The following is a 26,841-nucleotide window of genomic DNA, read 5'->3' on the forward strand; positions in this document are numbered from 1 at the left end:
TGCGGTTGAATAAAAACGCAAAAGCCTAGCGACAGGCAGCTTGTTTTCGTTACTTGTAGGCCCCTAAGGAAGAGGATGTGACGCTATATAAGCGACTGGAACTCAGTGAAAGTGTTTGTTGTCCTATAATTATCGTAAAAGAAATAAATCACCGATTCACTGAAATTATAAGAAATTACCAAAACACGAACACGCTTGTATTGCTAAATATATTCTTTATTAGTCATGTTCATTTGAACAAAGAAAAAATATTTTGATGGCACTTGAGTACGGAATAGTAACACTCCGTGAAATGTTTTGGTCGACCATCCAGACGTTGCGTCTGTTTGTGGCTCTCACACATGTAATGTAGCCTGTTAGCCTGTTCGCACCACCATATGTCCACCTCCTGGGATTCCTGTGTTTAAACTACAACATCCCTCCGTTTGGTAGAATCTCCAGCGCCAGTTTCTGCAGCTCTGTGCCGTTTCTCCTCGTCGAGGGTTACTTTTTCCTTATTTGCTTGCAACAATGGCAGCTCGCTGCTAGGGCTACCACAAGCGAGAGGTGGGTGGCGTCGGCTTGTTAACTTCCCTTCAAGTTTAAAATACGACGACATAATGTACTTAAGAGTATGTTTCTACGTTTAGAATAAATGTATTTATTCCTCAGACTTGCACGTTTGATGAAATACATGGGAGAACAGTTTATTGATGCGTTAGCTCTATTAGCTTAGCATATAGCCACCATTGAATTGTGTGCATAAGCTGCACAGTGTGAATAAATACATGTATAAATGTGGAACGTTTCCCATTTTGAATTCAAAACGATGACAATTTTATAATTATTCCGGTTTTCCTCATTAAAAGACAAGCTATAGATCTGTTTTACGTTTTATTTCTTCTAAATGCTTTTGCAGTATTGTGTTAAATATACCAACATATTAAGAAATAGGATAAGGTCCACTACCAGCTCCTTGGGCTTTGTGACATTGGGCTGCAGATGGTTCTGATCACACTAACGGACAAATAAGGGATCTAATTCATCCAATATGTTGATCCTTACTATTTGACCAATTCTTTATAAACTTTATTTATACAACCTTGATGAATTCACACACAAACATCTACTGTTATTTCACTAAAGGTGCTAAGCTTTTCTAATATGTGCAAGTATTTTATTTCATCTCTTGTCTGAGTTTGTCTTTTTCACCATTTACTTTATTTAAGTAGCCGAGCCCATGCGAGTTGTTGATTTTATCGGTGCATAAATTGATTATATGAATTTGATTAAAACCATCGGAAAACGACACATCAAACTGCATAAATGAAAGGTGCTCAACCGGTAGTGCGAGTTCTCTACAAAGCAGTGTAATCTAAATGTAATGTGTTAGACAAAACACACAGAATTCAAGTAAATAAAATAACAAAATATGAGGCAGTCATATTTAATATTGATGTTAAAGGGAACAAATGAAGTACATCACACGAAGTCTAGTTCATAAAGCTGCATCCATCTCTCCACAGGCTGTCCCTTTTTTGTTTTTCTTCAGCTTCCGCATGATTAGCTGCTGACTACAGGATCATGAAGGCGAACAAAAACACAAATACAAAGAGCAAATCTCAGAAGTGGAAGGATGTGAGGGGAAAACGATGTCGGCCTCCCATCAGGCCCTCTGACCTCAGTTCCAGTCCTGTCATGTCCGGGGTGATAAAGGAGCACCAGCAGTCCATGAAGAAAAAACCAAGTGTCAAGAGACTGAAAAGTAAAGCCAAACCGGTCTCCGACAACAAGACAAACACACTTGAGTCTGGCTTTAAGAAATCGTACCCTCAGGCTAATGGGAGTTCAGCGTTTGCCTTGGACAATGAGTCAGACGACTCGCAGGAGTGGAAGGAGTACTCTCACTCAGTTTATGGGAATGGAGTCAAGACCTCAGATGACATGGGAGACATCGAACCGGGAAGGCTAGAAGGAGAGGCTCTGCACCACTGTGCTCAAAGAGACGACCGGCAGAACCGCGCAGTGCTGATCATGCAGATGGATCAGGTGAGGGCGCGTGTCGACAATCAGGGCATGTGTGCAATTCGTTTGGCTCGCTGCTGTCGCTGAGTATTTCTTTACTTCTGTGCAGACGCTGTGTTTCCGCGGGAAGTGTTCAGTGACCTGCCTGTACGGTCGAATAGAAGTGATGGGATTCACCATTGATGAGGGCCAGCAGCCATATCCGCTCTTCTCCCCCGCATCACATTTTCCACTGACCATCAGATCTCTGCAGAACCCGGACGACACCAGAGACGACAGAACTGAAGCCTCAGTCATTCTTCAGCAGTATCTCTCTGCAGGTAAGCAGCTTACCTATGTGTTTTGTATTCTCAGTGAGACTATAGAACATCTGCGTGTGTTTTTTTAACAATATGCGATAAGTGAGGTGTCCTCTCACACTTTTACATGATGCTCTAGATAGCTACTTGTAGAAGAGGGAGTGTTGCAATCTTTTTAAAACACTGCTATGTTTCACTGCTTTCCAGACAGTTGCAGCCACGTACTCGCAACTCTGGTGGGAGTGAGTTCACCTGTGTGCATCAGGATGAAACGCCAGTGCACGCCACACAAGGAACAGAGTAGAATTGTAAACATGCAGCACAAATAAGATAAATAAGAACCAGCTTTTGAGTTTGTTTAATTAAAAAAAATACTAGGTGTAAACCTCCTCAGTAAATTAGAATTATTTCTATGTGATCTGGTGTCATATAGAAAGAAAAAACCTGAGACCTTCAAAGGGGTATTTTGTATTCAGGGAAACAGACACATTTGGACTGTGACTGAATGTCATGCCTGTGATCTTCTGGACTTAAAAGATTTGCTAATAGCATTTTGTTGTGTGATACCTCAGCACACCTTCAGAGGACTGGTTGAGACCATTCATTAATCAATCAGGGAGGTTTTAGCAGTGTAAGGAAGAACTATGTTATGCAGGTGGTCATAATCGGGTGGCTTGTATAATATAATAATCAGTGTATTGGACAAGCTGTGATTTAATACCTTACTTAATGCTTTTCTTACTACAACATTGCTGGTAGCATTATAGTACAGAAAGATGTGTTTCTGTCATTAATGTTTGCGCTGTTTGCAGCATCGCGGAAGAAGTTGCTGAAGAAGGTCCGATCCAACACCTCCATCGTCCTGCTGGAGCCCATGGATACGCCTCTCACACGCTTTCTGTCCAGCTTCACCGAGCTCACTGAAGTGTTCAGCACACCCATGGTGAGTTCACCGTTTCTCTCTCAGTTGTACACAACTGTCAACAAATCCCGCTCGCATGAGAATGTCCCATGAGAACATGCCATTTCTGAGACGTGTCTGTAATGAAAGCTCGTTCCTCACTCCCGTGTTTGTAGAGCGAACTCATGTCAGCTGTTCTCGACACTCCTCTCAACGGTTTGGGCATGATTCCCCTGGACAGCACCGTAGAGGGCATGAAAATATCAAAGAGCTGTAGAGATGCACTGGACACAGTGGTCAGCGCCTGCAAAGGTGAGTCTCGGTCACACATGCAGCTCTTTTCTCCATGTATATGTTACATTCATGTGTGAGTCAGCGCCTTGTAATACATATGATTAATTTGTGAATTTGGGAAAACAGCTGATGTTTTTTGATCACCAGACCTGACAAAGTTTGATATTCATGACATATATTATGTAGAATACCGCATCTTCTGATATTAGAATAATACAGGAGATCAAATCTTAATTATTGCAACTAAAAGTAAAGATAAATGCTTGAGACTTTAGTTGATACATTATGAAATTACTCTTCCCCTCTGCCTAAATGACTGATCTTGTTGTATTTTGATCTTTTAATTAATGGACTGGTGCAACATGTTTGCATGTTTTCTTACCCTTGTTTGTTGGTTCAGAAAAGTGATTAAACAAGAAAGAAACCCATGTGTTGTATTGACAGGAGACATGGAGGGCTCTGCAGTGATCCTCGTCTGTGGGGCGAAAAACGTGGGCAAGTCCACATTCAACCGCCTCCTCATCAATACCTTATTAAATCAGTGAGTCTGGCACAAACTACCCTTTTTTTTTTAATACATATATTAAATATATATTGTGCTATTTTAATCCTTACAGAATTAATTGTACACTTTTCTGCAGTAAACTATTTGTTTTTGATGGATGTGATAACTCGCTCTGTCCCCGCAGCACTACGGGTGTGGACTACCTAGAATGTGACCTGGGTCAGACTGAATTCACTCCTGCCGGCTGCCTGTCGTTATCCACTGTCAGAGAGCCACTTCTAGGTTAGTTTTTATCCCTGTGGTTTAGATTTCATACCTCCCTTTCTGAAACGTGCAGTCCTGCATATTCACAGCGAATGCTCCTCATGCACATGTGTAAGTAGATTGGCAACGGCAGATCCCAAAGTGTATATTTATACACCAGATACAATACATTATAAAGGAGCTTGAATGTTTACATTCAGTGTCATGTCTGGTGGTTTTCTACAAATGCGTAGCACCAGCTAATGGCCTGGCATGCAAACTGCACCATTTATAAAACGGAACTTCTAATAGAACCTCTATAAGCTAGAACACCTGACACTATAAGGGTGAGCGTGACATTTCTGTGCTTTGCTCTACATGTTTTGTTCATCAGTGAATAAGTTATTCAAATGTAAGCTCTTGAGTGTGTTTCACGTAAAGCTGGGGTCTCAAACTCCGGTGCTGGAGGGCCGCAGCCCTGCATGTTGTCCATGTCTCCCTGCTTCCACACAGCTGATTGCAAAGAGCAGCTCATTGTCTGGCTTTGCGATGAACCATCAGGGCATTCAGGGGAGAGAGGCGTGGAAAACATGCAGGGCTGCGGCCACTCGAGAAACTGACTTTGAGACCTCTGACCTAAAGTCTCCTTGTGTTTTGTTCATTGATTAAATAAGTCTGACGTTAGTGCAACCATGCCACAATGTAGTTTGCTCACCTTTGTGCTCAACAAAGCTAGACAATGTGTTGAGTAAATCATATTTAGGATCCTTGTTTAAAAAAAACCCAAAACAACTTTGTGGGAAAGTTTTCTCGACTGTGGCTTCAGGATGTGAGAATGTTTTTCGAGAAATCATATGACAAATCTATTCAATTTAAAAACATTTCCAAGCTGTAAACTGTTAAAAATGTGTAGTTTTTGCAACATAATGTTAATTATATTGCTTCCTTACATTAATGTTTAGATTTGAATGTCTTTTTTTCAGTCTATTAAAGGTTCATGTGTCTCTCAAATGTATATGCGTTTCCCTCTTTGCATCAGTGGCTCATACTCAGTTGTGTTTCAGGTCCACCTTTCACACACCAGCACAGCCCAGAGCACATGATCTACTACGGTCAGTCGTCGTGTGATTCGGACTTGGACCGCTACCTGGAGTCTCTGAAGTCGCTGTGGCGCCGACGCTCTCAGAGCAGAGAGGCGGCCATCGTTATCAACACCATGGGATGGGTGAAAGGTGAGTTCAGGCTTCTCCGAGGCAGCAGTGAAACAGGGTGGACCACTTGGAGCATTTTAATACTGAACTGTCTTTTTGTGCGTGTCTGCAGGGTTCGGTTTCCAGCTGCTGGTTGACATGATCCGCTTCTTCCCCGTCTCGCACGTGGTGCAGCTCAGCCACAGTGGCGTCACCCAGTGTCCCGGCCTCTCTCCGGAGTTTCTGAGGACGGCTCACGGCTACCAGACGCATCCGCCCGCCCAGACCGCTCTGGACGAGTTCACAGAGAGTCACAGTCCACCCAGGAGCTACAGTCACATCATGGTGCAGTCGGAGTTTCAAGGAGCCGGGCGCCAGGGAACAGCGTACGTATCCCAACTGAAGGAATGAAGGATCCCATTCCCACCCGAGTCCGGGAATGGGACTCATGTCTGTGATTTCTTGGGTTTCTTTCATACTTTTCCAGATCATTCGGTTCATTCTACATTTTCTGTATTTGACAGGAGACACCAGCGCACCAATGAGCTCAGAGAGCTGTCTCTGCTGGGCTACCTCAGTCAGCTGCAGTCGTCGGACTCCGGACCCGTCAGACCGCTGCACAGTCTCACTCCATACCAGGTACACGACATCCATGTGACAGCGACTCTAAATGCTCGTCCTCCACTTGTTGTTAAAATGAGATGTAACCGTCCGGTGGTTCACAGGTGCCTCACACGGCGGTGGCTTTGGGGGTGGTCCACTGCGACGTGGTGCCAACTCACATGTTCTACGCTGCCAACGCGAGCCTGGTGGGACTCTGCTGCCTGGCTGAGAAAGTGTCGAGCAGAGGAGGTCCGGTCCTGCTGTCCCAGGCTCCCATCTGTCCCTGCGTGGGCTTCGGTACAGACCCTCAGCTTTTCTTTGTCTGGCTTTTAGTTCACTTCCTCAACTTCTGCACTTCTAACAACACTTCAAATAGAAAGATGACCAATCTTTCATTTACTCTGAGAGAGAAGGAGTACACTCACAATGTGCAAGAAGTGTTTGTTCTTGTTGTCTCAAACTGAGAAGTGATTATACTTTAAAAATTAGTTTGTCTGGTTTAAACTATTATGAGATTTTTTTCTACTTTACCAAAGACATTAATAATTGCGTTTACATTACCTATATTATTATTAGTAGTAGTATTAGTAGTAGTATTATTATTATTAATAGCATTAGCTCAGCCACACAAATAATAAAAATTCAATATTTGTTTTTCACAAAAACAGGTATAATAATTAAGTATTTAGCCCGTAAATCTGTTCACACTGTGACGGCTGGAAGCACGAGTCGTTCACTGTGACTGACTCAAGCTGTGTTTATCTCAATAAAGTGGAACAAGTTGTTACTCGCATTGATTTGTGAGTCGTTCTCCACACACCAAACAGAACAAAACAGCCGGAGTGAAGTTTGGATGTAAAAACATGTTCCTCTTGGTGTCCTGCAGGCGTCCTTCGAGGTATTGACATGGCACAAGGTCTGTACTTTTTGCTGACTCCAGTGGATCCGTCCGTCCTGCGGAAAGTCAACTGTCTCCTCTTGGGAGGGATCTCGCTGCCTTCATGCATCCTCACCAAACAGGTCAGTCAGACTCCCCTTGATACACAAATATAACAGGTTTCTTTTATTCCAACCAACCGTGTGTGTGTGTGTGTGTGTGTGTCTGTTTCAGCCTGGTATTGAAGGGGAGATGCCTTACGTCACGTCAGACTACAGTTTTGATCTCACCGGTGCAGGAAAGCTGCGAGTCTTCAAGGGACTGATCAGACCCAGTCACACAGGGACACAGTGACCATTCTCTTCAGCACACCTTCACATGTCATGACTTTACAGTTCCCATGAAAGCAGTGAGCTCTGGCCTGTTGCACTCAGTTGGATTGAAACTGTGCGGGAGGAGGCCGCAGACCGCTGACGAGACTTTTAGGTGATTCTGCACGTGGTGACGGAGATCACACGGATCTTCATGTATTACATCCCTGTGTAGTTACAGCTCTGGTTTCAAGCCTTTTCTTTTGCTGGTCACATTCCGAAAGTAAGTACCTGCCAGATATTAAACACATATTTTTCTTCAGACTTTGCTTCTTCTTGCCTTCACAAGCTTTTTTAAACCAGCATCACTGCTGGTTGTTACAGCTGATTGTCCACATTGTTCATTCTTGCATCACCACCGAAGTTAAAGTACAGAAGAGTGCAGGACAAAGTAAGAGCTCTCTTACATACGTTTTTTTCTGTACATTTTGGTCAGTATTTGTATGCCAGTCAAAGGCTTCATTGAAATGTGTTTTACTGCCTGACATTTGTTAGAGAAACACACTCATGTCACTGTTGCTAGAGGTCATTTGAATAGGCTCAGTTTGTTCTGTTTTGTTGACCTTTGTGGAAGGCAAAAGGACAAAAATAAAAATCCTTTGTTTCTACATTGCAGGTTTATTTTCGTCCTCAGGGGGGCAGCAGACAGGTGACGTGGGATCCTTGCTTAGAACGACTGCAGATGTTCACATAAAATATCAAGTGCAGGGAAAAGTGCCAAGAGACGAAAGAGATTGGTTTGATAGTGAAGAACTGCAACTTTTCAAGGACACATTTAAGGTAGTGACAGTTCATTTGCGACTGACTGCTCAGAGACTGACCTTTACATAGTGAGATGGGGGGGGACTCGGGGAGGAGGACCCGGCTGTAAACAAGCCACTCTTCCAGTGGGGAAATGCTAATTTTGTTAAGTGGGCTGTTTTAACGTCCCCTCGCTGCCCCCACGCTCTTCTTTGTTCACTGTTGCCCGCCTCTTTATTGAGAGCACAAACACAGCGCTGCCACATTTTGGCCGAGTCATTGTTTTGGCTTTGTCAGGTCAGATGTTTTCCCAAAGACCTCATGCAAACCAAAGAGAAACCCCACAGCCGAGGTGCAACCATGAGACCATCCACACAGATCTGGTGGAGCGAAGTGACATCTCCCTGGAAAAAGCACTCCACTACACAATGCGTTTGATTTATAAGGAGTATGTGTAAGAAATTGCACAGATAAGCCTGGTTAGACTTGCAGTCTTTGGTGTAATTTGTGAGCATATATTGTTTTTTTTTGCTGCCGCCTAAAATCAAACGTATTTGAAGAATTATAGGATCCTAAAAAAAATCAATAGGATTGAACAATCAGTAATTCTCACTAGGACTGGGACTTTGTGTTGAAAATGTGCAATGTTACAAAGTTCAATGATTTATTGGAGGATTGATCATTACATTAGGAGAAAAATCGAATGGTCAAACTCAGGATGTTATTTGTGAACAAATTGTAGTCTAACCAGTTACAGGACATTCTTATCTCTAATACTGTTTAAAATGAAAACTTTTGCTATTTCTGTTACTTTCAAAAACAAGCTTGTAGAGATTTTTATTCAACAATTGTCGATAACACAAGTAACCGGCTGATTACAGTGAAAATGAGTGGCAGGATGTAACGAGTACATTTTATTAAAGAAAAACAGCAAGAAAATTGAGATTTCAAGCTAAAATCAGACATTGTGAACCTTTTGATAAACCAGCATGTTGTTCACAAATATTTACTAAAAATATGTATATGTTTAACAAAAACAGCAGTTTTCTTAATCATAACAGAATGGAGTGTTGCGCTTGGTCACATCTGTGAACAATCCTAAAACAGACTAAAGAGCTTTTTCATTAGTCTGCCTTTTGGTTGTTTTCCTTCCAAACATGTCTAGCAGTGTGAACAATCGACTTATTTTAAAGAATTTAAGCATCTCAGAGGAACAAACAAAATACAATTTTTTGCTGTGTTTTATGGTAAAAGGGATTTAGTCAAATACTTTTTTTTTTTAATAAAACGTAACTTGTCACACACACAAAACCTCATGTTTCATGAACAAACTGTAAGATAGATATTTCCTGGAGATCATTTTCTTCCTCTCTGACATACTTCCACTGATCCGCAGTTCAGGAGATGAATAAACCATATATATTCATTTCTTGGGAGAAGATCTAATGTATCTAAAGCCACAACTGCATTGTTTTGTTTCTCAGTAGTCCTAAGTGTGTGATGGGCCTCCCCTATGAATCCATGGGGATGTGCACTGTGGCTAGTAATCGTTCTCGGTTGAAAATCCCAGTGTGTATAATTTGTACAAGTGCTTTTAGTTCAATACTTTCCATGAACAGTTTGGTGGGAGGTGGGGAGGTATCCCTCCATCTTCTGACCCTCTTCCACTAACAGGTATTGTTGATCCCAGCAGGTTCCAACCTGGACACCATCACAGAGGGGAAAAAACAGAGTCCACACTTACTCATATTCACATGTAGGGACAATTTATTGATGCACCATTTCAATTTTCCGACTATGGGCAGAAGACTGGAGAAAATCCATTCACAGGCAGGACATGCAAATAACAAAATAAAAGCCCAACCAGTGCTCAAACTGGGGTCAATCTCACTGTGAGTGCTGAACACTACACCACTGTGGCTTGATTGTCAAGGCAATATTTCATTTTTCCAGCCATGTTCAATAGTGATCGATGAGAGAGCATGTGATGATATTAGGTGTGTGTGTGTGTGTGTGTGTGCGCGCGCGCGCGTCTCTGGCGCCTCCAGCAGGGACTTGAGGGACGGAACATTACGCAGAGTCTTTGTGGATCAGATCGGCGTGTGAATGAATGGAAAAGAGAGAAAAGATCCGGCGGCGTGATCACAGGACGGCTGCTGGACGCTGCTCAACTTCAGCCTCACGTCGTGTAAGAGTGGGTCCCGGAGACGAATCGTAACCTCCAAACAGGCGTCAGAAAATCCGACTGGAGGGGGGGGATTTTGTCTTTCGCGTAATCCTCGTTCTTCCCCGCATCGACGCGATCTGCCCTCCCGCAGACACTCGGTTTCCTTTCTCAGCAGCAACAGGTCACAGCCAGCGGCCGACGTTGCAGCTGCACATTACTCTGATCCTCTGTAACTTTTCAATCGTGTGCATCGAGGGATTTTTTTTTTCTCCCCCCCCCTCTCTACCTCCCGTGCGTTCATGTGATCAGCGGCGTGGCGGCTCGTCCTCCAGCCGGAGCGCACTGCGGACCCAGACGGAGAGGAGAGCAGGGGAGCGACCGCGGTGCGAGGGAGTCGAAAATGAACTCAAAGACAGAGGAAAACTGCACATCAAACATTTCTGGCTGATCGGGATCCCGGGCAGACCTGCAGAACGAGGGGAGCTTCCCACCACCACCACCACCACCACCTACAAGGACCGCATGCATAGATGGTGCCAAACAAGTGGAGCATGAATTCAGTCCTGCACAAGTCGCCGCCGAGGAGCTGGCTGGGGCTCAGATTACGACTCAGTAAGTAAAAAATGCATGAAGCGCAGCATTGATCTCGCTCTTTGTTGCTACATGCGTCCATCTTCCGCTCAGTAAGAGCTGCTTTCAGGAGTCAGAACCTGAACCTGACAGGCATGGAGCCATACTGTGTGGATGGTGTTTTTAGTAGTACTTTGAGTATCTAAAACCAATTGAAGTAGTTGCAACACAGTATTCTTCATTGAACCTGGACATATTCCCAGTCTGTGATAATCCGTGTGTGGCTCTCATCACAACCATGGTTCAACATAAATGAACATTTCTTTGATTTGGTGATCATGTTGGGGGACAATATAGTGTTGGACGAATCACCTGCATGTTTTTTCTCAGCTCTCATAATATCTTTGATCCTCGGACACCAGTTCTTTGTGTCAGGCTTTCCTCCAGACACCAAACTTTATAGCTGGATTTGGCAAGTGACCTGAGTAATTATCTCAGCAGGAGGCCTGGATGTTTCACCCAGACAGGACAGTACAGTCTGGTCTGAAGGCTTTCCTCTTGATAAAAGTTCTCTGGACAATTCCGCATACCCTCACATGATGGATATTAGCTTTTGTAAATCTTCTTCCGTTTACTGTGTTTCTCCAGTCCGCTCCACCGTCCCCTTTTAATTCATCTCTATTGTAACTTTTTAGGCACTATCAATGTTTATCAGTCCATCTGCTGTTTGTTTTTCCTGAGTGCTAAATGGGAATTTACAGACGAGGAAATCGATCTTCTGCAGATCTATAAAGTTGACAAAACTGGGTAAAGAGTTGCCTAAACACCGATGGATGTTATTAATAATCTAATGGTCTGAAGCATTTTTGCATGCTTTCCACCAAATAAAGATGTTCTATAGTCACACTACATATTAAACCTTCAGAATGAATATAGCGAGGCTCATAAACCTTTGTAAAAGTTATTTAGCTATAATTACCAAAACTTTTGAATCCAACCCACATGCTGAAGATTTACTGAGATTAGGCTGACCATTTGTAGTTATTTGACCTGTTTATGTCATTGTCACAGTTTTATGTTTAAGTTTTAACATTTTCTCAGAATTTTTAGCTCTTTTAGTATTTTCAACAATCACTGTTTTGTTTTGTTTTTCTTTAGCTTTTTTCAGTCCTCGTGGCTATTTTGGCTGTTGGGCAATCGTTTGGCATTTTTCCCGCCTCTTTTCTTTCTTTTCTTTTTCTTTTTCTTAGCTGTTTTTAGCTCTGTTAGCCATTTAAGCTGTTTTAGCCTTTTGGTATTTTTCAATTGTTTAAAAGCTTTTAAGGTTTTAAGTTCTCTTAACCCTTTTGATTGTTGCAGTTTTCCATTTGAACTGCGAGATATGAGTCTCTTCGAAAGATCGCCTGCTGTCCAAATGAAAAACAAGATTAATTTTTCACACATTGTTGCGTCAGGGAGCTGGCACAGGTTGCGGACTTGTTTCAGCTCGGGTCTTTCCACATTGCCGAGCTCCCTCCATCTCTGTTTTCTCGCTGACCTTACGTGTGATGTATGCAAGGCCGGCAGTTCACGAGTTCACGCAGTGAGCGGAGTAAGCATGGAGTTAAAGTTTAGCAGCCTTAATTGGTTGAGTCTGGAACCCTTCAGTGTTCCAGGCCACCGGAGTCTTAAGCCTGTCTTAAACACACCGGTCTAATCTGGGACCAGATGTCTTGTCTGGTCTCTGTCCTCCGCTGAAAAACAAAAACACAGACTAGAAATGGCAGCTCTGCGTGGCGGTGAATCACTCATGAAAAAGTCAAACAGGCAGCGTCTGAATAAGAGGCACGTGATGCTCTGGTTTAACCGAACGATTTAATGACGGGGCTTTGACTCGGTTTAGTTTGATGTTGCTCTTTCGTCTTCTCTTGGGCTGATCATTTTTCATATTATAGCAATTATCACTTGCGCAAATATTAGTGTGGTGGCATGTCTTTGCAAGTTAACGCCGGTCAAATTAGCTCAAAGAAATGCAGTGTGGGACTGGGTGATTGTTGTTGTTTTTTTTTGTGGTTGTTAGATTTCCCATCACATGTAAATAAAGGCCAGTTGCAGAGAGATGAAGTCCATCACATGTAACACAAAAGTTTGCTGAGACGGATTTTTCACATTTCAGATGCTATAAGGCAGGACAGCTCTGATTTCTGTCATAACAAATAGAAATGATCAGCTTTACCGAGTGATTCCTCAGCTTGGATGTCCATTGAGGGGTTTCAGTTATTGAAGTATTTCTTACTTTGTGCGACTTCGAGAAGCGGACTGGAAAACTGGTGTGTTGAGCTGCAGCTGAACATTTTCATGATTCTCATTGATGGATGCTTTGCCCAGCTGTGATAAAAACCACAGATGTTCAAATGAACCTTTTAAGGGCTTCTCGCCCCTGAGATGCTAAGATTTAGAGATGAGGTGCACACTTAATCTTGGGAAGGGCAGCTGAGAAAGCAGTGTTTAATGATATCGCATGAGTCACGCAGATGTTGGGTTTGCTTGCAGTGGCGGATGATTCAGGCTCCAACACTTAGGGTTGTGTTTATGTTGATGTGTGAGCTCACCTTCATAGTTCAATTCTAGAGTGTCTTGACCACTAGTTTTAACCTTCAGGGTTATGTTTTATACACAGGTATACAAATACAAGGAAGGAACGTGCCTATTGTAGCCACACAAGAGGTTTAAGATATAAACAGACAGCATAGATTTTTTCATTAATCTGTGGTTTTAACAAGGTGATTTATCAGATTCCAGGTCTATCAAAGGTTTTTAGCTGTTGACCATTTTCAGAGAGGAAGCTGCAGCGCCTGATACTGTGATCGGTACATCGTTACAATCTTTACATTTTAAGACGTAGGAAAGTGTTTGATTTTCTCATTTGACAATAATAAACTATTAAAAAGTCTGTAGTCAAGTCCGCATGAATGGTGCTAAATTGCGTACGAGGTTATGCTTTCATTCTTCATGTGTTTTGAAGATGAACAACACACAATGACACCATGAGTGGCATGATATGCAAACAGGTGCATTAGACTGCTGCAAAGGATATTGTTTTTATGGTCCGTTTGCTTGAGTTTGTCATGGATGGTTTGGCTGGAGCACCGAGCCCCCAACAGCACAAGATGAAATGTTCTACCATGGAGTTGGTCCTGGTGGCGGTTGTTATGTTGCAGGTCCGTAGGAACTGGTCCTCAGTCCGTCCTGCTAGCGGAGCAGCGTTTGTCTGTTTCTACACACTTTAACCGGGGACTTTATCACGCCAGCGATAAAGCAAGCGATACCTAAATGAGCCTTTCAAGGACTCCTCGACCCCAAGATCTTAAGATTCACTGATTGGGTCCATACTTTATCTTGAGAACAGAAGTGTTTGATGATATCCCATGACCTTCATTCAGATGTTGGTTTGACCTGGTTTTCATTTCAAATACTTGACTTCATGTGTGTTCATGTCAACTTCTGAGCTGACATTTAGCGTTCATTGATTCCACTATCTGTGACTGTGCAACTGATTGGGATGTTCCTGCATCATTATTTAGATTAGATTGTACTTTATTCATTGTAAAAGGTTTATTCATCCTGAAAGGTTAAAAAGAAGCAAAATATACAACAAAACACTATATTGTAAAACATTTAAACAATATACAATGAACTAATGACTAAAGTACCAATGTAGGAAAAAAAATTTGCAAAAATATTTTATTGCAGCAGGTATGGAGATTATAAAAAGGCCCTGGAAGTATTCAACAGTGTAAGTAATTCAATAACTGGAAAATTAATAAAAAAATATTGCACTTAACAGTTTGGAGTGAAAAGCAATGCCAGTAAATATGCAGAAATGATGTGGTAAGTGGAGGTTTGGCATGAAATAACAAACAATACACATTATAAAGCAGTTGCTTGTGTAGAAATGACTGTGAATAGTGCAGTGGAGAGACATTTACATATAAATGTCATTAAAACGCTGTGTGATTGTCCAATTATAGACGAGATCCACCAGCATGTCGCACTGTTTTAACACGAGTTTCTCAATACTATCACAAGCCTGCAGTAAATTTGAACCTGATATTAAAACTAATCTTGGAAAAAGAAGCAGTTGCACTAACTCCCTGTTTGTTTTTGACAGTTTTCCAACCATACAATCTAAATATATCAAGCCTCCAACGGAACTGAATGATGTTCAGTTGACCGACAGTCCAAACCGTCAATAATATTTATTTCTGATAAACAAAGAAGAAGCAAATCCTCAAATTTAAGGTGCCTTAAAGAAGGTAAATGTATATTGTTGTCATATAAAAGTAATAACTTTCAGGTTTAGTGTGCAGTCTCGCTAAGTGATGCATCAGCCTCGGTGCCCACCTCGTGACGTTCGACGACGACGTCTCACAGCCGTCGAACATGTGGCTGCTCTTGCTTGCGTGCCATGATCTTCACTGATAGATGCTCTGTCCAGCTGTCATGAAAGTGCAGATGCTTCTAAGATTTTCCTCTGAAGCCTTTTGAGGTCTTCATGACCTTGCAGTTTTTGAGATTTAAAGACGAGGTCCATGCTTCACCTTGAAAACAGTGCATCGCATGATACTTGTCTGCAGATGGGCCTTTGCGTGCACACAAGTGCAGTTCCTTTTCACAGACCCCTGAATGCTGATATTCACAGTTCGTCATTTGCATGTGATACAGAGGCCCTTTTAGTAGCTGCGCTGGTACTTTGTATATTATCACATGAGTTTCAACAACTGGAGAGTGTGTAGAAAGAAACGCTGCTTGAAGCGTCTTTGTAATGATGAAGAGATTGAGTCTCTGAGCTGTTAAATGGACCTGATGTGACGTTATTATCCCCGACTGAACTGCTGTAGCTTGGGTCCATATCCTTCACTCCGTGTGTGTGTGTGTGTTCTCGTTCGTGTGTGACTTTGGCCTAGCTCGTGGCTTGTTACAGTTCAAACTTCCTTTTTCAGGCTGTCTTTCCATTGTTCTTGTCTTGTTTCCTTTCTTTTCCCCTCTTTGCCTGTCTGCCTTTTCCTGGTGCCATTCCAGGTCACAGTTTTTACTGATGCTTCACTTTCCCCCTCTCGCCTCTTCTTGTTGAACTGCTCTCCTCGTATCGGGTTCAGCATTGTGACTCACCTCAACAGTTTTGATGTTTATTAGCGTCACATATTCTGTCTTTTACATTCGTCATTGCCAATGCATTGGGCTTACGAGGAAAGGATTTTATTTCGATCGCATGTCTGGTTTTTAAGGTTTAACTACTGGCTAAGCTTCCATCGGTGTGTTTTTCCTCTGGCTGAATGGGAGACTTGTGTTAGAAACTGCAGTGGAAAACAAACCCAGCACTGAATCGATGATCCATGACTTCCTTCCGTGCAACATAAAATGCATTTCCTTCCCGGCGTCTCATCATTTGTGTACTGTGCTTCCTGTCTGTGGATTTAACCACAGCGTGCGCCGGCAACACTAAAACCACTTTATTACTCCGCCGTTTCATGCACCTATAGGATACGGAACCTTTTAGTCTGTGAACAAGTCTTTTCTATTGTTCTACTTGATTGATGCCAAATTGATGTTTTTTACATACATTATCTCATTGTTAACAGCTGTTGGGACCCATTATTAATTAAAGATAAAAAAAAACCCTCCTTTGCTGGAAGATTTCACAATAAAACCTATTTATTTTAATCTTTCTCTATTTCAGCTTGAGAAAATGATGTTGTGGAAATGGCAGACCCATAAAATGATTGAGAAAAGAAAGTGGAAAAATCGGCATCCAAACCCCCCCCCCCCCCCCCCCCCCCCCCAAATAAATAAAATGTAGTTAACAGGAAGATTAAGTCTCACGTCACTATTTACAATGTCAAGACTATTTTCAAAATGTAATAATATTGCAAACTGTATCATGTTGTATCATCAGAAATCACGTTTACCAGCATTATGGTACCCCATTCTTTTTCTTACTATGTTGGGTGCAATAGCGACTCACTGCACCACCTTGTGGTAGAAACTTGCATTACATCTTTGGAGCTGCTTGTTTCCTTGTACAGATGAAGTAGAATCATCAGAAGTCCGAGGCCACACTGAAACTTGTAAATCGCAGTTTTTCAATTATTGTGCCTCTTAAATCCAAGTAAACTTGTCAGATCTCATTGTCTAATTACTCAGTGACGTAAGTTTTATGTAAATGGGCTAAATGTTTTGTTCTTAATGCTTTAAATTGTTGATGGTTTTCACCCATGCAGGCATAAAAATGAGTTGGTTTTGACATGACTTATAAAGCTTTTGCCCAAAATAAAGCAAGTTTAAAGTTTGATACGATGAAGTTTGAGGACTGTCATTTTGAGGACCCGGATTTGTTTTTATTGAGAAAACATCTAAATATTATTCAAGGACTCTTTCTATAAACAATTTGAAAGCGAGTTTCAAATGAAGGGTAATTCCTGTTACATTTCTCACAGGCGAGTATCACATTACAGACACAGAACAGGTGTTGTGGAGTTTCACACGTGACGACAGTGTCGGCTTTGCTGTTTCTAATCACAGGTGAAGTCACTCGCAATGAGCGTACTCACAGCTGGAGGCTTATTTTCTCTCCACTGCACTCTCACGCATCTCTCCCATCATCCCTTTCTCTTGCACATAGTTCTCGGGTCACTTTGAAATGGCCGATAGTAAACAGTAGAAGATATTGTTCTAGAAATCCTAATACCGACTTGTATTACCTTTTATTCATAGCAGTTTGCATCATTGTACAGTGGTGGTGTGTTTCCTAGGTTCATGTTTCAGATGGTTTGTATTAGTTTGTTTCCTGAGGGGAGGATTGTGCTGCTCTGATGTTGGGCGTCAATGTTTGAGGAGTAAACTTTCATACAGTTGATAGTCTTCACAGCATGTGTGTTCACAAGTCAATGTTTGACGGTGTTGTTTTTAATCTCTAAATAGCATCTATTTGACAACTTTTAACAATTGCTCTCCTTCATCAAGCACTGTTTTTGTGACAAATCTGGTGAAGCAATTAGATGGCCAATACAACTAAAGTAGCTGAAATTTGTTTTAACAGCTGAATCAGCAAATGGCTCCAGTAAAATATATTTGGTCAGAAATGTTGCAGAACCCCAGGGCTAAATTTCTCCCGACAGTGAGAAATCCTCAGCATTGACTTGCATTCATTTTTTTGCACACCTATTACAAACTCGGTTGTAATTCCTACTTGTCTAACTGTAACTCCTACTCTAACTTTAACTTCAGTCTCGCATTAAAACACATTCTCACTTGAAAAATGGAGAATTTTCATGAAAGTATACTTGCTAGTTGCCCCACGAAGACGATTAGTCCCTTTAATTTGGGTGTGTAACAGAATTTGGTCCCTGCAGCAGCAGTTAAGTACACACTCGCACACCTTCTTTAACCAGGAGCATCTAGCAGATGTTTATCTCCGAACGTGTCCTTCCACACTTCTAACCTCCACCCTGTCAAAATGACTGTTTACACATATTGCAGCCTTCCACATGACAATAACTGTACTTTCAGGGAATAGGTGTTTTTGATAACCCCCGTCACTCTGTTATTGGCTCCACAACTGGAGCCCCCTCTGCAATTTCTACCAGATTGTTTCAATTATGGGATTATTCATATCAACAAGTTGAAGAGTGGTTGTTTGTCCCTCTGTGCTGCTGGTTTAAGGATGGACTGTTAAATTACACCATGTCTCAAAGTGATTCACCCAGTTGGGATGGTCCCATCCGCTTGCAATGAGACACTGATGGTTGACATGTTTGGGCCTCAGCCGGCGTAAAAGCCACTTTAGGAAAAACTGAGTTATGTTTTCGATTGGAAGACCAAAATTTGAATGTGGGACAGAGCGATTACATTTTTCTTCGAGTACTGGCTTCCTCTCATGATCCGAACACAGGATTGTCAGTGGTCTTGGAATTATCTGGTTAAAAACATCGATGAATTGAAAGACGTCTCCTGGTTTGTAACCAACAGTATCACTCTTGTGTTGGTGAGTTTATCTGTCTCCTTTAGCTCAAACTTGACTGACTCAGCAGCAGTTGTATGGCTCAAAATCCGAATATCTTTGCAAGGATTTACACAAAAGCCGTTGACATACACTGGTTTTAATGACATCAGCAAAACTGTGATTACACTCGAGTTCCCTGCAAACATAATATTTTACAATCATGGATAAAACCACTCATCCAAAATAGCACTAGAATAGTGGTAGAAGTAAAATTGCCAGTAAACTATCAAAACAAGAAGATCAATACTGTATACCGGCTTTTAATATCGAAGAAGTATGACCATCGTCTTTTGTTTCCTGTAAGAATAGCAGCTGGAATGTCATGCAATAGTGAAAAAGTGTGAAACACCATAATTGATTAATTGCACATTAATTTCTGTTTGTCAATCATTAAATGTGTGGAGCTTGTGTAAATGTATGATATGGGGTTGACGAATACACTGGATATAGTTATTTTGTTGTTTGTTCCGTTTTGTGATTTTATGCGATAAATCTAATAATTTACCTCCTGAAGTACATTTGATCTGTCATGCACTACAGAGCCACCAGACACGAATATGTCTCCCAGTCACAGTGCTTAAATAACTACAAAGAGGTGTTGTGAAAACAAAGAGATGTCATCAATGTAAACCAATGTGGTTCATCAAAATCTTCATTAACAAAAATGAATCGAGTTGGCGTGTAGGGTTGGTCAGTATAAAAGGCCAATAATCATTCCACATGGACAATGCACAGCCTCAACAACACGAAGTTTTAAATATTATCCTGCACCAAGTTACTAGCAGTGTGAGCTATCCAAGATTAGGCTAGTTTAACATTGTCTCAGCTCTCATCTTGCCTGGTCTGAGATGACAACATTGCTTGTTGCGACAATATGAACCCGCAAGATACGTTTCCACTGACTGGAAGAGAGAGGCTGCAGGAAGGTAATGGAATACGAGTACAATGTGCCAGGACACAAAATGCTAATGTTTGATATGTGTGACATTTTGACTATCCTTGGGATGTATTCCTTTTTTACCCACGTGCTTATCCCACATGCTTGCTTATATAAAGCTTGTAAGAGGTGATGTGCTTATTGCGTCGTATAAGCCCAAAGCATTTTATTCCTTTTGATTGAAGAACATTAGCCTGCAGGCAGCCAATGGTAGCTTTGGTTACTTTGTCTCCAATGAATGGTGAAAACAAAAAGAGTTGGGCAAGTTGCCCAAGCCTAAAGTTAGCGTAGTGTTTTTGAGCGTGTTCGCATGCTGACATGTGTATTTACCTCAAAGCGTATTGGGCGTCCCCCCGTCTTCTCTTCTCAGCCAGCTGTCCGTCTGTCGGGAGCTGCCGAGGAGCTGAAAGCAGAGCAGCTGGACAAACTGTGTTCCACAGCCACTCCGGCAGCAGAAATGTACTCCATTAAAGTCTCTCTGTGGATTAATTTATTCCCATTGATCAGCGAGCACGTCTAAAGCGGGCCCAGACGGCTCAGCGTGAAGCCTCCAGTCTGATCATTCCTTATGCAAGCTATTACAATAAAGATTACAGCATTTAAGAGGATACAGTCCGTTAAGCTAGGCGGTGTATCCTTCAATTTAAGTTTAGTTTTTCATTACAATAACGCAGGATGTGAGGTATAACCAACTTGTTTACTGATTTCATGACATTTTATTCAGACTGGCAGTGCTGTTATGACAATCACTGGAAACTACATTAAAGAACTAAACATTAAGATGAGTCTTGTGAGGATAGAATAACTAAATTTGGCAATTTTCTTTTTTTTCTTTTTCCTTCTTCAAAACATGCTTCTACCAGCTGACACATTTGAATGCAAAATATGAAAAAAATTAGATAATCGTGTCATTTATAGATGCTGTGCACATAAAACTAGTGTTTTAATCTGCCAACTTTTAACATACACTAATTCCATTCACGTCGGTCACATTTAACTATAGCAGTTTATAGTAGGAATACATAATAAGCTATCAGTTGTGGTGAAGCACTGAAAACCCAGTGAGAAATGTCTCCCAACTCGTCACCGTTGGTGTGTGTGAAAGGGCGAACATGTGTAATTCACTATGAGACTGGTGAGGAATTAAAAATGTGCGATATCGGAGATAATTTCTCATCAGCTGAAGAAGTATCTCGCACCATGATAACAGCAATCGTCTCGGCTCCAGGCTGAGTTGATCTTTACCTCCCCTTCAAATACCAACGCAATCATAAACGACTCCACTGCTTCCACTTTCTGGAGAGCACATGGTAACTTTAGCTGCTTAAACTCCTCCCAGTATTTTGCATGTGTTGGTTAAAACATCGTTGGATATTCATTAAAGGAAATGTGTGTTGTTTTTTTTTTTGGGGGGGGGGTTTGTTTTTGTTTTTTTCGCTCAATGTATCTTGTGAGTTAATTGTGTTTTTGTGTGAAATATCAGCCTTAAATGCATTTATTCTACAGGCAAACCTTCAGTGAAACTGGCAAAAAGTCTTGCCGGAGTGACGTTTTCAAAGTCCTTCTTTGATGCAATAGAAACGATTTAAAATCACTTATATGTTCTCATTTGAAGCCATCACAAAGAGAAGTTTGCTGGTGGAGGGTTAAACCCTGAGCCGGTTTGACGGCCCACCTTTCTAAATATAACCCTCAAACTCCTCCACTCGGGCACGCACAAGCCTTCAACTGCACTCCCTCTGTCAACGCTCGGACTCTCACACGCACTCCCCCCACAAAACACACACACACATACACACCGGCGGGCTCATTTACAGTCCCGTCGCACAGTCATTTCTCAACACGCCATTAATACTTCAGTGAGTGCGATTCTATCGAGAAGCTGTCTCATTTAGCCTCGGCTCACCGGCAGAGTTACGCCTACTATCCCTGGCACAGGCCAATAAATCAGACATGGCAGAGTTAACATCAGTCGTCAGAATTATGTTACTATTGATTTTCGATCGGTGAAAACTGTATTTTATGTGCAATATTTTATTTATGCCACCCATAAAACAATGGGTGTGATGAGAGAACTGATGCTGCTCTCCAGCTAGAATAAGAAATCCAGCTTGGTCGTCTTGTCCATATGAATGTCTTTGTACTCCCATTGTTAATGTTTACAGCGTATCGTTTTCTGTGCAAATGTGTGATGGGATTTCACTACGAAAACAACCAACAGCACCAACTTGTGGCCCAACACACTATCTACATTGTTTTTAGCATTGTTGTTCAGTGTTTCTTCTCAGTTTCAGAACATTGCTGTGTAAACACAAAGCTTTTCCGAAGTGAATATAGACTTGATAAAACCACACATTTTCCAGTTTTACACTCTGAGTTATCAAGGTGCTGGTAGAAAAAAACCTTGGACTAGGTGGTGTTCTTTGTGCTAAGCTGTCCATCTTCTGGCTGTGGACGATCAACTGGATGCCACAATTCTATCATACTTCCTAGTTTTCAGAACTATCATTCTGCTGGATAAAAGCATGGCTGTAAAGTAAATATACTGACCTCCTGGTCAGTGGCTTCATCAGAATCTGTGATTTTTCTTTTCTTTTCCTTCTCGTGATGTACATTTAAAGCAGCTGTGTGCCATGTTGTGTTTTTTCTTTAAATGGATGAGAATGGCTCGTGCACATATGAAGATGAATCTGGTCATTTTTCTTTGTCTGGAGTTCATGCATCACGAGGAGCTCAGCCTATGAAAATCATTGTATAATATCCTCTTTGTGTTTCTGGGGAAGCTTTATGAAGTCTGGAAAAATAATCCAGATGATTTTATCGTGATTACGTCATGGTTTTTTTGTGACTTAATTCTTTTTTTTTTTGTTAAACTCCTTGGGATGAGGGGGTTTAAAAGATGAGGTTGTTGAAATGGTTGAAAGAGGCAAAAGAAGAGCTGGAGCTGCATTGTGGGTATGTGAGGGACAGAGGGGGTCACCCCGACACGGGATTGGTTTGTCCTGGTTGTGGTTGAGTGGATGAGGAAAGGATGAGCTGGTTGTCGGCATTTCAAAAATTAAATTGGTTTTATTTCAAACTTTCTTTTCACAAGAGTTGAAACAAACCGCCAGCAAGCTGGCTGACTCAGACTTCTTCTCTCAGAGGCCGTCAACACGAGAACGCCGGTTCACGTAAATGAGCTGTTTTTGGCCAATCATCCATAAGAGGCGGCGTTTTTGAAGTTTGGCGAAGATCGTTTTTGCTTGTGTGGCTGTGGCCTCAGTCTCTCAGTCCTCTTTGACACTGAAGGTGTGCCTCCTTAAATAAGCCCAGCCCCACCCTGAATTGGGCCAATCAGGACAGGCTGGGCTGGAACGCGATTCCAAGGGATGTTTCAACCACCCGAAATTAATATCCCTTAAAATTTGCAGTAATAAATGAGCAGAACAATGTAATAAATGTAAATGTATGGCGATGCGCACTCCGGCTGCACCCACGCCAGTGTGGGTGACCACATGCCACAACCCATCCCCAACACAAACTCCCAATGTTCATAAGCACTCCCACTTCATACTTCCCAGATGAGAAACGCCCAACACTGTGTGCATGTGCTCCAAAATCTTTGTTTTACAGTGAGAAGGGGATGTCACCTTCTCACAGGGTATTGTAAATGGACTTTATTGATATAATGGATTTCTCTATTTGTCTCCTTTTTAGACACCAGCTGAGACGATGTAATGGAAAGTGTTTGACCAAAATTGGTAGACATTTAATGCTCTGTGTCCTGCCCAACATTTTGATACATAGACTGGACGAGATGGGGGGTAACCAATCGTTAATCTTGGGAATGGAAGTGTTTTTAAACTTGTGAAAACTGAATGTGCTGGAATAACTCAAACCTTACATGAGATTTGTGCATGGAATAATCTTTGTAGTGGTCGATGGTGCAGGTGTTTGCAGTGGGTTTGTGCTGACCAATATCAAGCTAATTAACCTAAAATACACGTCTTTGTTTTCATTCCACAATTGTTTTCCCCAATTGTAAAAATTCATACATAGGGCCTGGTGGAAATGCATTTGCATTTCAGTGGTATCATACCCTAATGAAGCAGCTATGTTGTTGATCTGATGGCGGATGATGAAAGCGAAGCGGCGTGCCTCGCGCTTTGTTTCTGTAGTAGGTGGAAATTGGCCCTTGTGTTTGCAGCCGGGTTCTCATGCTGCATGACTGCTCTCTTCATTAAAAGGGAAGCTGCGCGCTCAAAGCTGCTTGAGATTATTACCATATGTCTGCAAAGCCCAGAGCCGCGCAGCAAACCGGCTCCCATCCTACCCTCTAATTTCTTATCCCAAAATTGGACATGTGGGTCGCTATGTGTGACAACATCCCTCCCTTCCCCCGGCCGGCGCAGCACATTCTCACAGTATTTCTTCTCCCGTTTTAGATGCATAATAGCAGTGCATCAGCCTTTTAAGCAATGCTGGGGAAAATATTATGCCTCAACTTAAGTTATCTAGCAGTGTGTTGTTTTAACCCTTCGGTTGTTATTGGAGGGTGTTAGAGAAGCGGTGTGCATTGTCTCAGCACTTTGTAACAAGACTCCCCTTTTGCTCATTTGCCTGTGCTCATTTTCAAAAGGGCCTATGGGTGCATTGTACGTCCACAGAAATAACTGAGCTCATTCGCCACAGAACTGCTGCATTCATAAAAAGGAATAAATCTTTCGGGAGACATAAAGGGCGCGGGCACTAATCAATGCAGAAAAATGTCAGCCTTTTACAGTTTGAGAAAAACATAAAGAAAGTCCACTCAGGATGTAGGAGGAGGTTTAAAAGAGATCTTTGTGCCACCCAGACCAAAAGCCATTGGCCCAGATTGCCCGTCCCAGCATGCAACTCACCTCTGCATGAATACAACACTTGTCCGATGGAGTGGGCAGAAAGCCCCCCCATCGTCAGGAGATTCTACACAGAGCTTTAACATGAGCAGCTTGCCTCACACGCAAGTTTGGTACAGTGTGAGAAACTTTGGATAAAATCGAGGCGACGACAAAGGCAATGTTACTCGGCGCTCCTGGAGATAAGCTTGCAGCACCTTTCACCCGTTGGATGCCTGTGATTTAGTCAGGAACAGCTCGGGCAAATGGATTAGAAGAGGGAAGCATTTGGTGCTTGACAGCTCCTGGTGTTTGGCTTTCAGTAGGTGATTAGTGGAGAACCCAAAAAACATGAGGATCAGCAGGTAGACGTGTTGATAAGAAGGTTCAGACACGTGTGGAAGGATTCTGCTTTGTGGAAAGGAGGATGATGGGGTTCCGTATCAATTGTTACCTACTTAAGACTGGGTTGTAAAACGCAGGTGTCTGCAATAAAACCCTGAGAAGTTGCAGAATCGGGGCTTTTGTCCCCTGAAGATGTAATGGATTGTACTTGATAGGTATTTTTGGCCTGATCCTGAGGACGGATCAGAAGGTTCAAAGCAAGTTTTAGCAAGTGCAGACTGGATGAGGTAACTGTGCAGGTGGAGATTTTGAATGAACAGTTGGCAGTTTATATCCAAGCTGGCTGGCATGGCTTATTATTATTTTTTGTATGTTTTTTTTTTTTTCAAAAATAGCTGAAGGGAATAGTTCATTAGATGTATGCAGATGTTTGGCTCGTTAGTTTTTTGGGGCAACCGGAGGTTGTTAGGTTTAACAGTTCCAGTCGAAACACTGAGGTACAAGTTTAGTTTTAGGTCGATATGTAGATTGAAGTTATATTTATGACAGCAAAGCTTTAGCTGCTTTGAAGAAGTGACAATGTTCATGTATTGGAAGAAGCGTGGTGCTTACGAGCTGGAGACCCTGCCGCCCTCTCTCACCCAAGCGGGGATCGAACGCTACTCTTGGTCTTCGTCCCTGGACGTCATCCATGATCTGTGCGGTAAGCCTTTGAATTAGGTGGATCAGCTGGCCCAATTTTGAATTTGTCTTTGCGTGTCTGCTTTTCGCACCATGAAACCGGACTCTGGTTTATATTTCTTGAACCTATTATTTAACATGAGTCATCTACCACATGCAGCTCATTTCAAAGGTTGTTTGGGGAAGTGAACAACACAAAGGAAATACCATCAGGGTAACCCTTCATCACACCTGAATCAATTTAGAGCAACAATAGTTGCTCCTTTTCAGACTTTTTGGCTTATTTCACTGAAAAAGGAACAGTTTTGCCTTTTGATAAGTCGTTTGGATTGAATTAACACCCGTACCAACTTTTTAAATAACTTAAAACTTAGTGGTTGAGTGTTAAACTAGACAAAAACAAGGCTTATGAATGTCTGGCCAGGATATTCACATTGTCTTGATACCTACATCATCTCATGTCCCATCACTTGATCTTATAGCAATTCCTTGATGTTTTCAAGTAGGTTTGAGTGGTCATCATATACGTGTCATTCACTTTGATTTATCTGTTCACTTAAACAGTCTGACTATAGACCACCACATCATTCAAGGAGAGGGCTCAAATGTGTCATCTGAAACGGCAAAGGTATAAATCAGGCTCTTAACCGAAGTAAAGTAATGCATCATTTCCAAAGGTTCGGCACCCTGAAACACACCTGAAACGTTCCATTCATGATAACCTACAGTGGAGATGGTTGGGCTTGATTTGTCCGTCTCCATTCCAGGGAGTTTTTGTGGGCGTGGCCATTCTAATTCACATATCTAAGCTCATTGCCGATCCCAATGGGAGATGCTGTATGTTAGGACAACTTTACAATACCTAAGTTATTCTTGCAAATACACCACATGGCCCCAATTGGGACAATAACTTTATAGACATGTCTTTGAAGTCACCACATATTTTCACTCATTCACTTAATATGGGAGGAGATTTTAACTATTTGCTCAATCCAGTATTAGATCCCTTTTCGCACAGACCCACAGTCATCATAAACCATTCAAACCATCCATCATAAAATCCTGCTTGATGTAAAATCCTGCTCGCCTCACCAAATTTCCACTTGCCAACGTTTTTAGTCATCTCGATCCCATCTGTGATCGGTGCCATGAAGCCTCTGCCACCCGTACCCACACATTCTGGCCATGCCCTTCATTATGTACTTATTGGACG

The 26,841-nt window shown here is 42.0% G+C and overlaps 2 protein-coding genes across 3 annotated transcripts in view; both read left to right on the forward strand.

The window, feature by feature from the left end:
* Window positions 1-400: 400 nt before the first annotated feature.
* Window positions 401-7,788, forward strand: nol9 (nucleolar protein 9). The gene is made up of 13 exons (XM_080496100.1): window positions 401-546; window positions 1,506-2,028; window positions 2,114-2,324; window positions 3,116-3,246; window positions 3,381-3,516; window positions 3,943-4,039; window positions 4,188-4,285; window positions 5,311-5,478; window positions 5,570-5,822; window positions 5,961-6,075; window positions 6,162-6,336; window positions 6,926-7,059; window positions 7,151-7,788. The coding sequence occupies exons 2-13, from the start codon at window positions 1,564-1,566 to the stop codon at window positions 7,268-7,270; spliced, it is 2,103 nt and encodes a 700-aa protein (XP_080352226.1). The 5' UTR covers window positions 401-546; window positions 1,506-1,563; the 3' UTR covers window positions 7,271-7,788.
* Window positions 7,789-10,557: 2,769 nt separating this feature from the next.
* plekhg5b (pleckstrin homology domain containing, family G (with RhoGef domain) member 5b) overlaps window positions 10,558-26,841 on the forward strand; it is a gene marked incomplete at its 3' end in the record, with an annotated part of 91,253 nt that continues 74,969 nt past the window's right edge. For both annotated transcript variants that reach the window (XM_080497011.1, XM_080497012.1), the window contains exon 1: window positions 10,558-10,807. In XM_080497011.1, coding sequence (XP_080353137.1) covers window positions 10,726-10,807 — 82 coding nt within the window. In that variant the 5' untranslated portion in view covers window positions 10,558-10,725. The remainder of the gene's footprint in view (window positions 10,808-26,841) is intronic.

The sequence above is a fragment of the Blennius ocellaris genome, assembly GCF_963422515.1.
Source record: "Blennius ocellaris genome assembly, chromosome: 5".
Lineage (NCBI taxonomy): Eukaryota > Metazoa > Chordata > Actinopteri > Blenniiformes > Blenniidae > Blennius > Blennius ocellaris.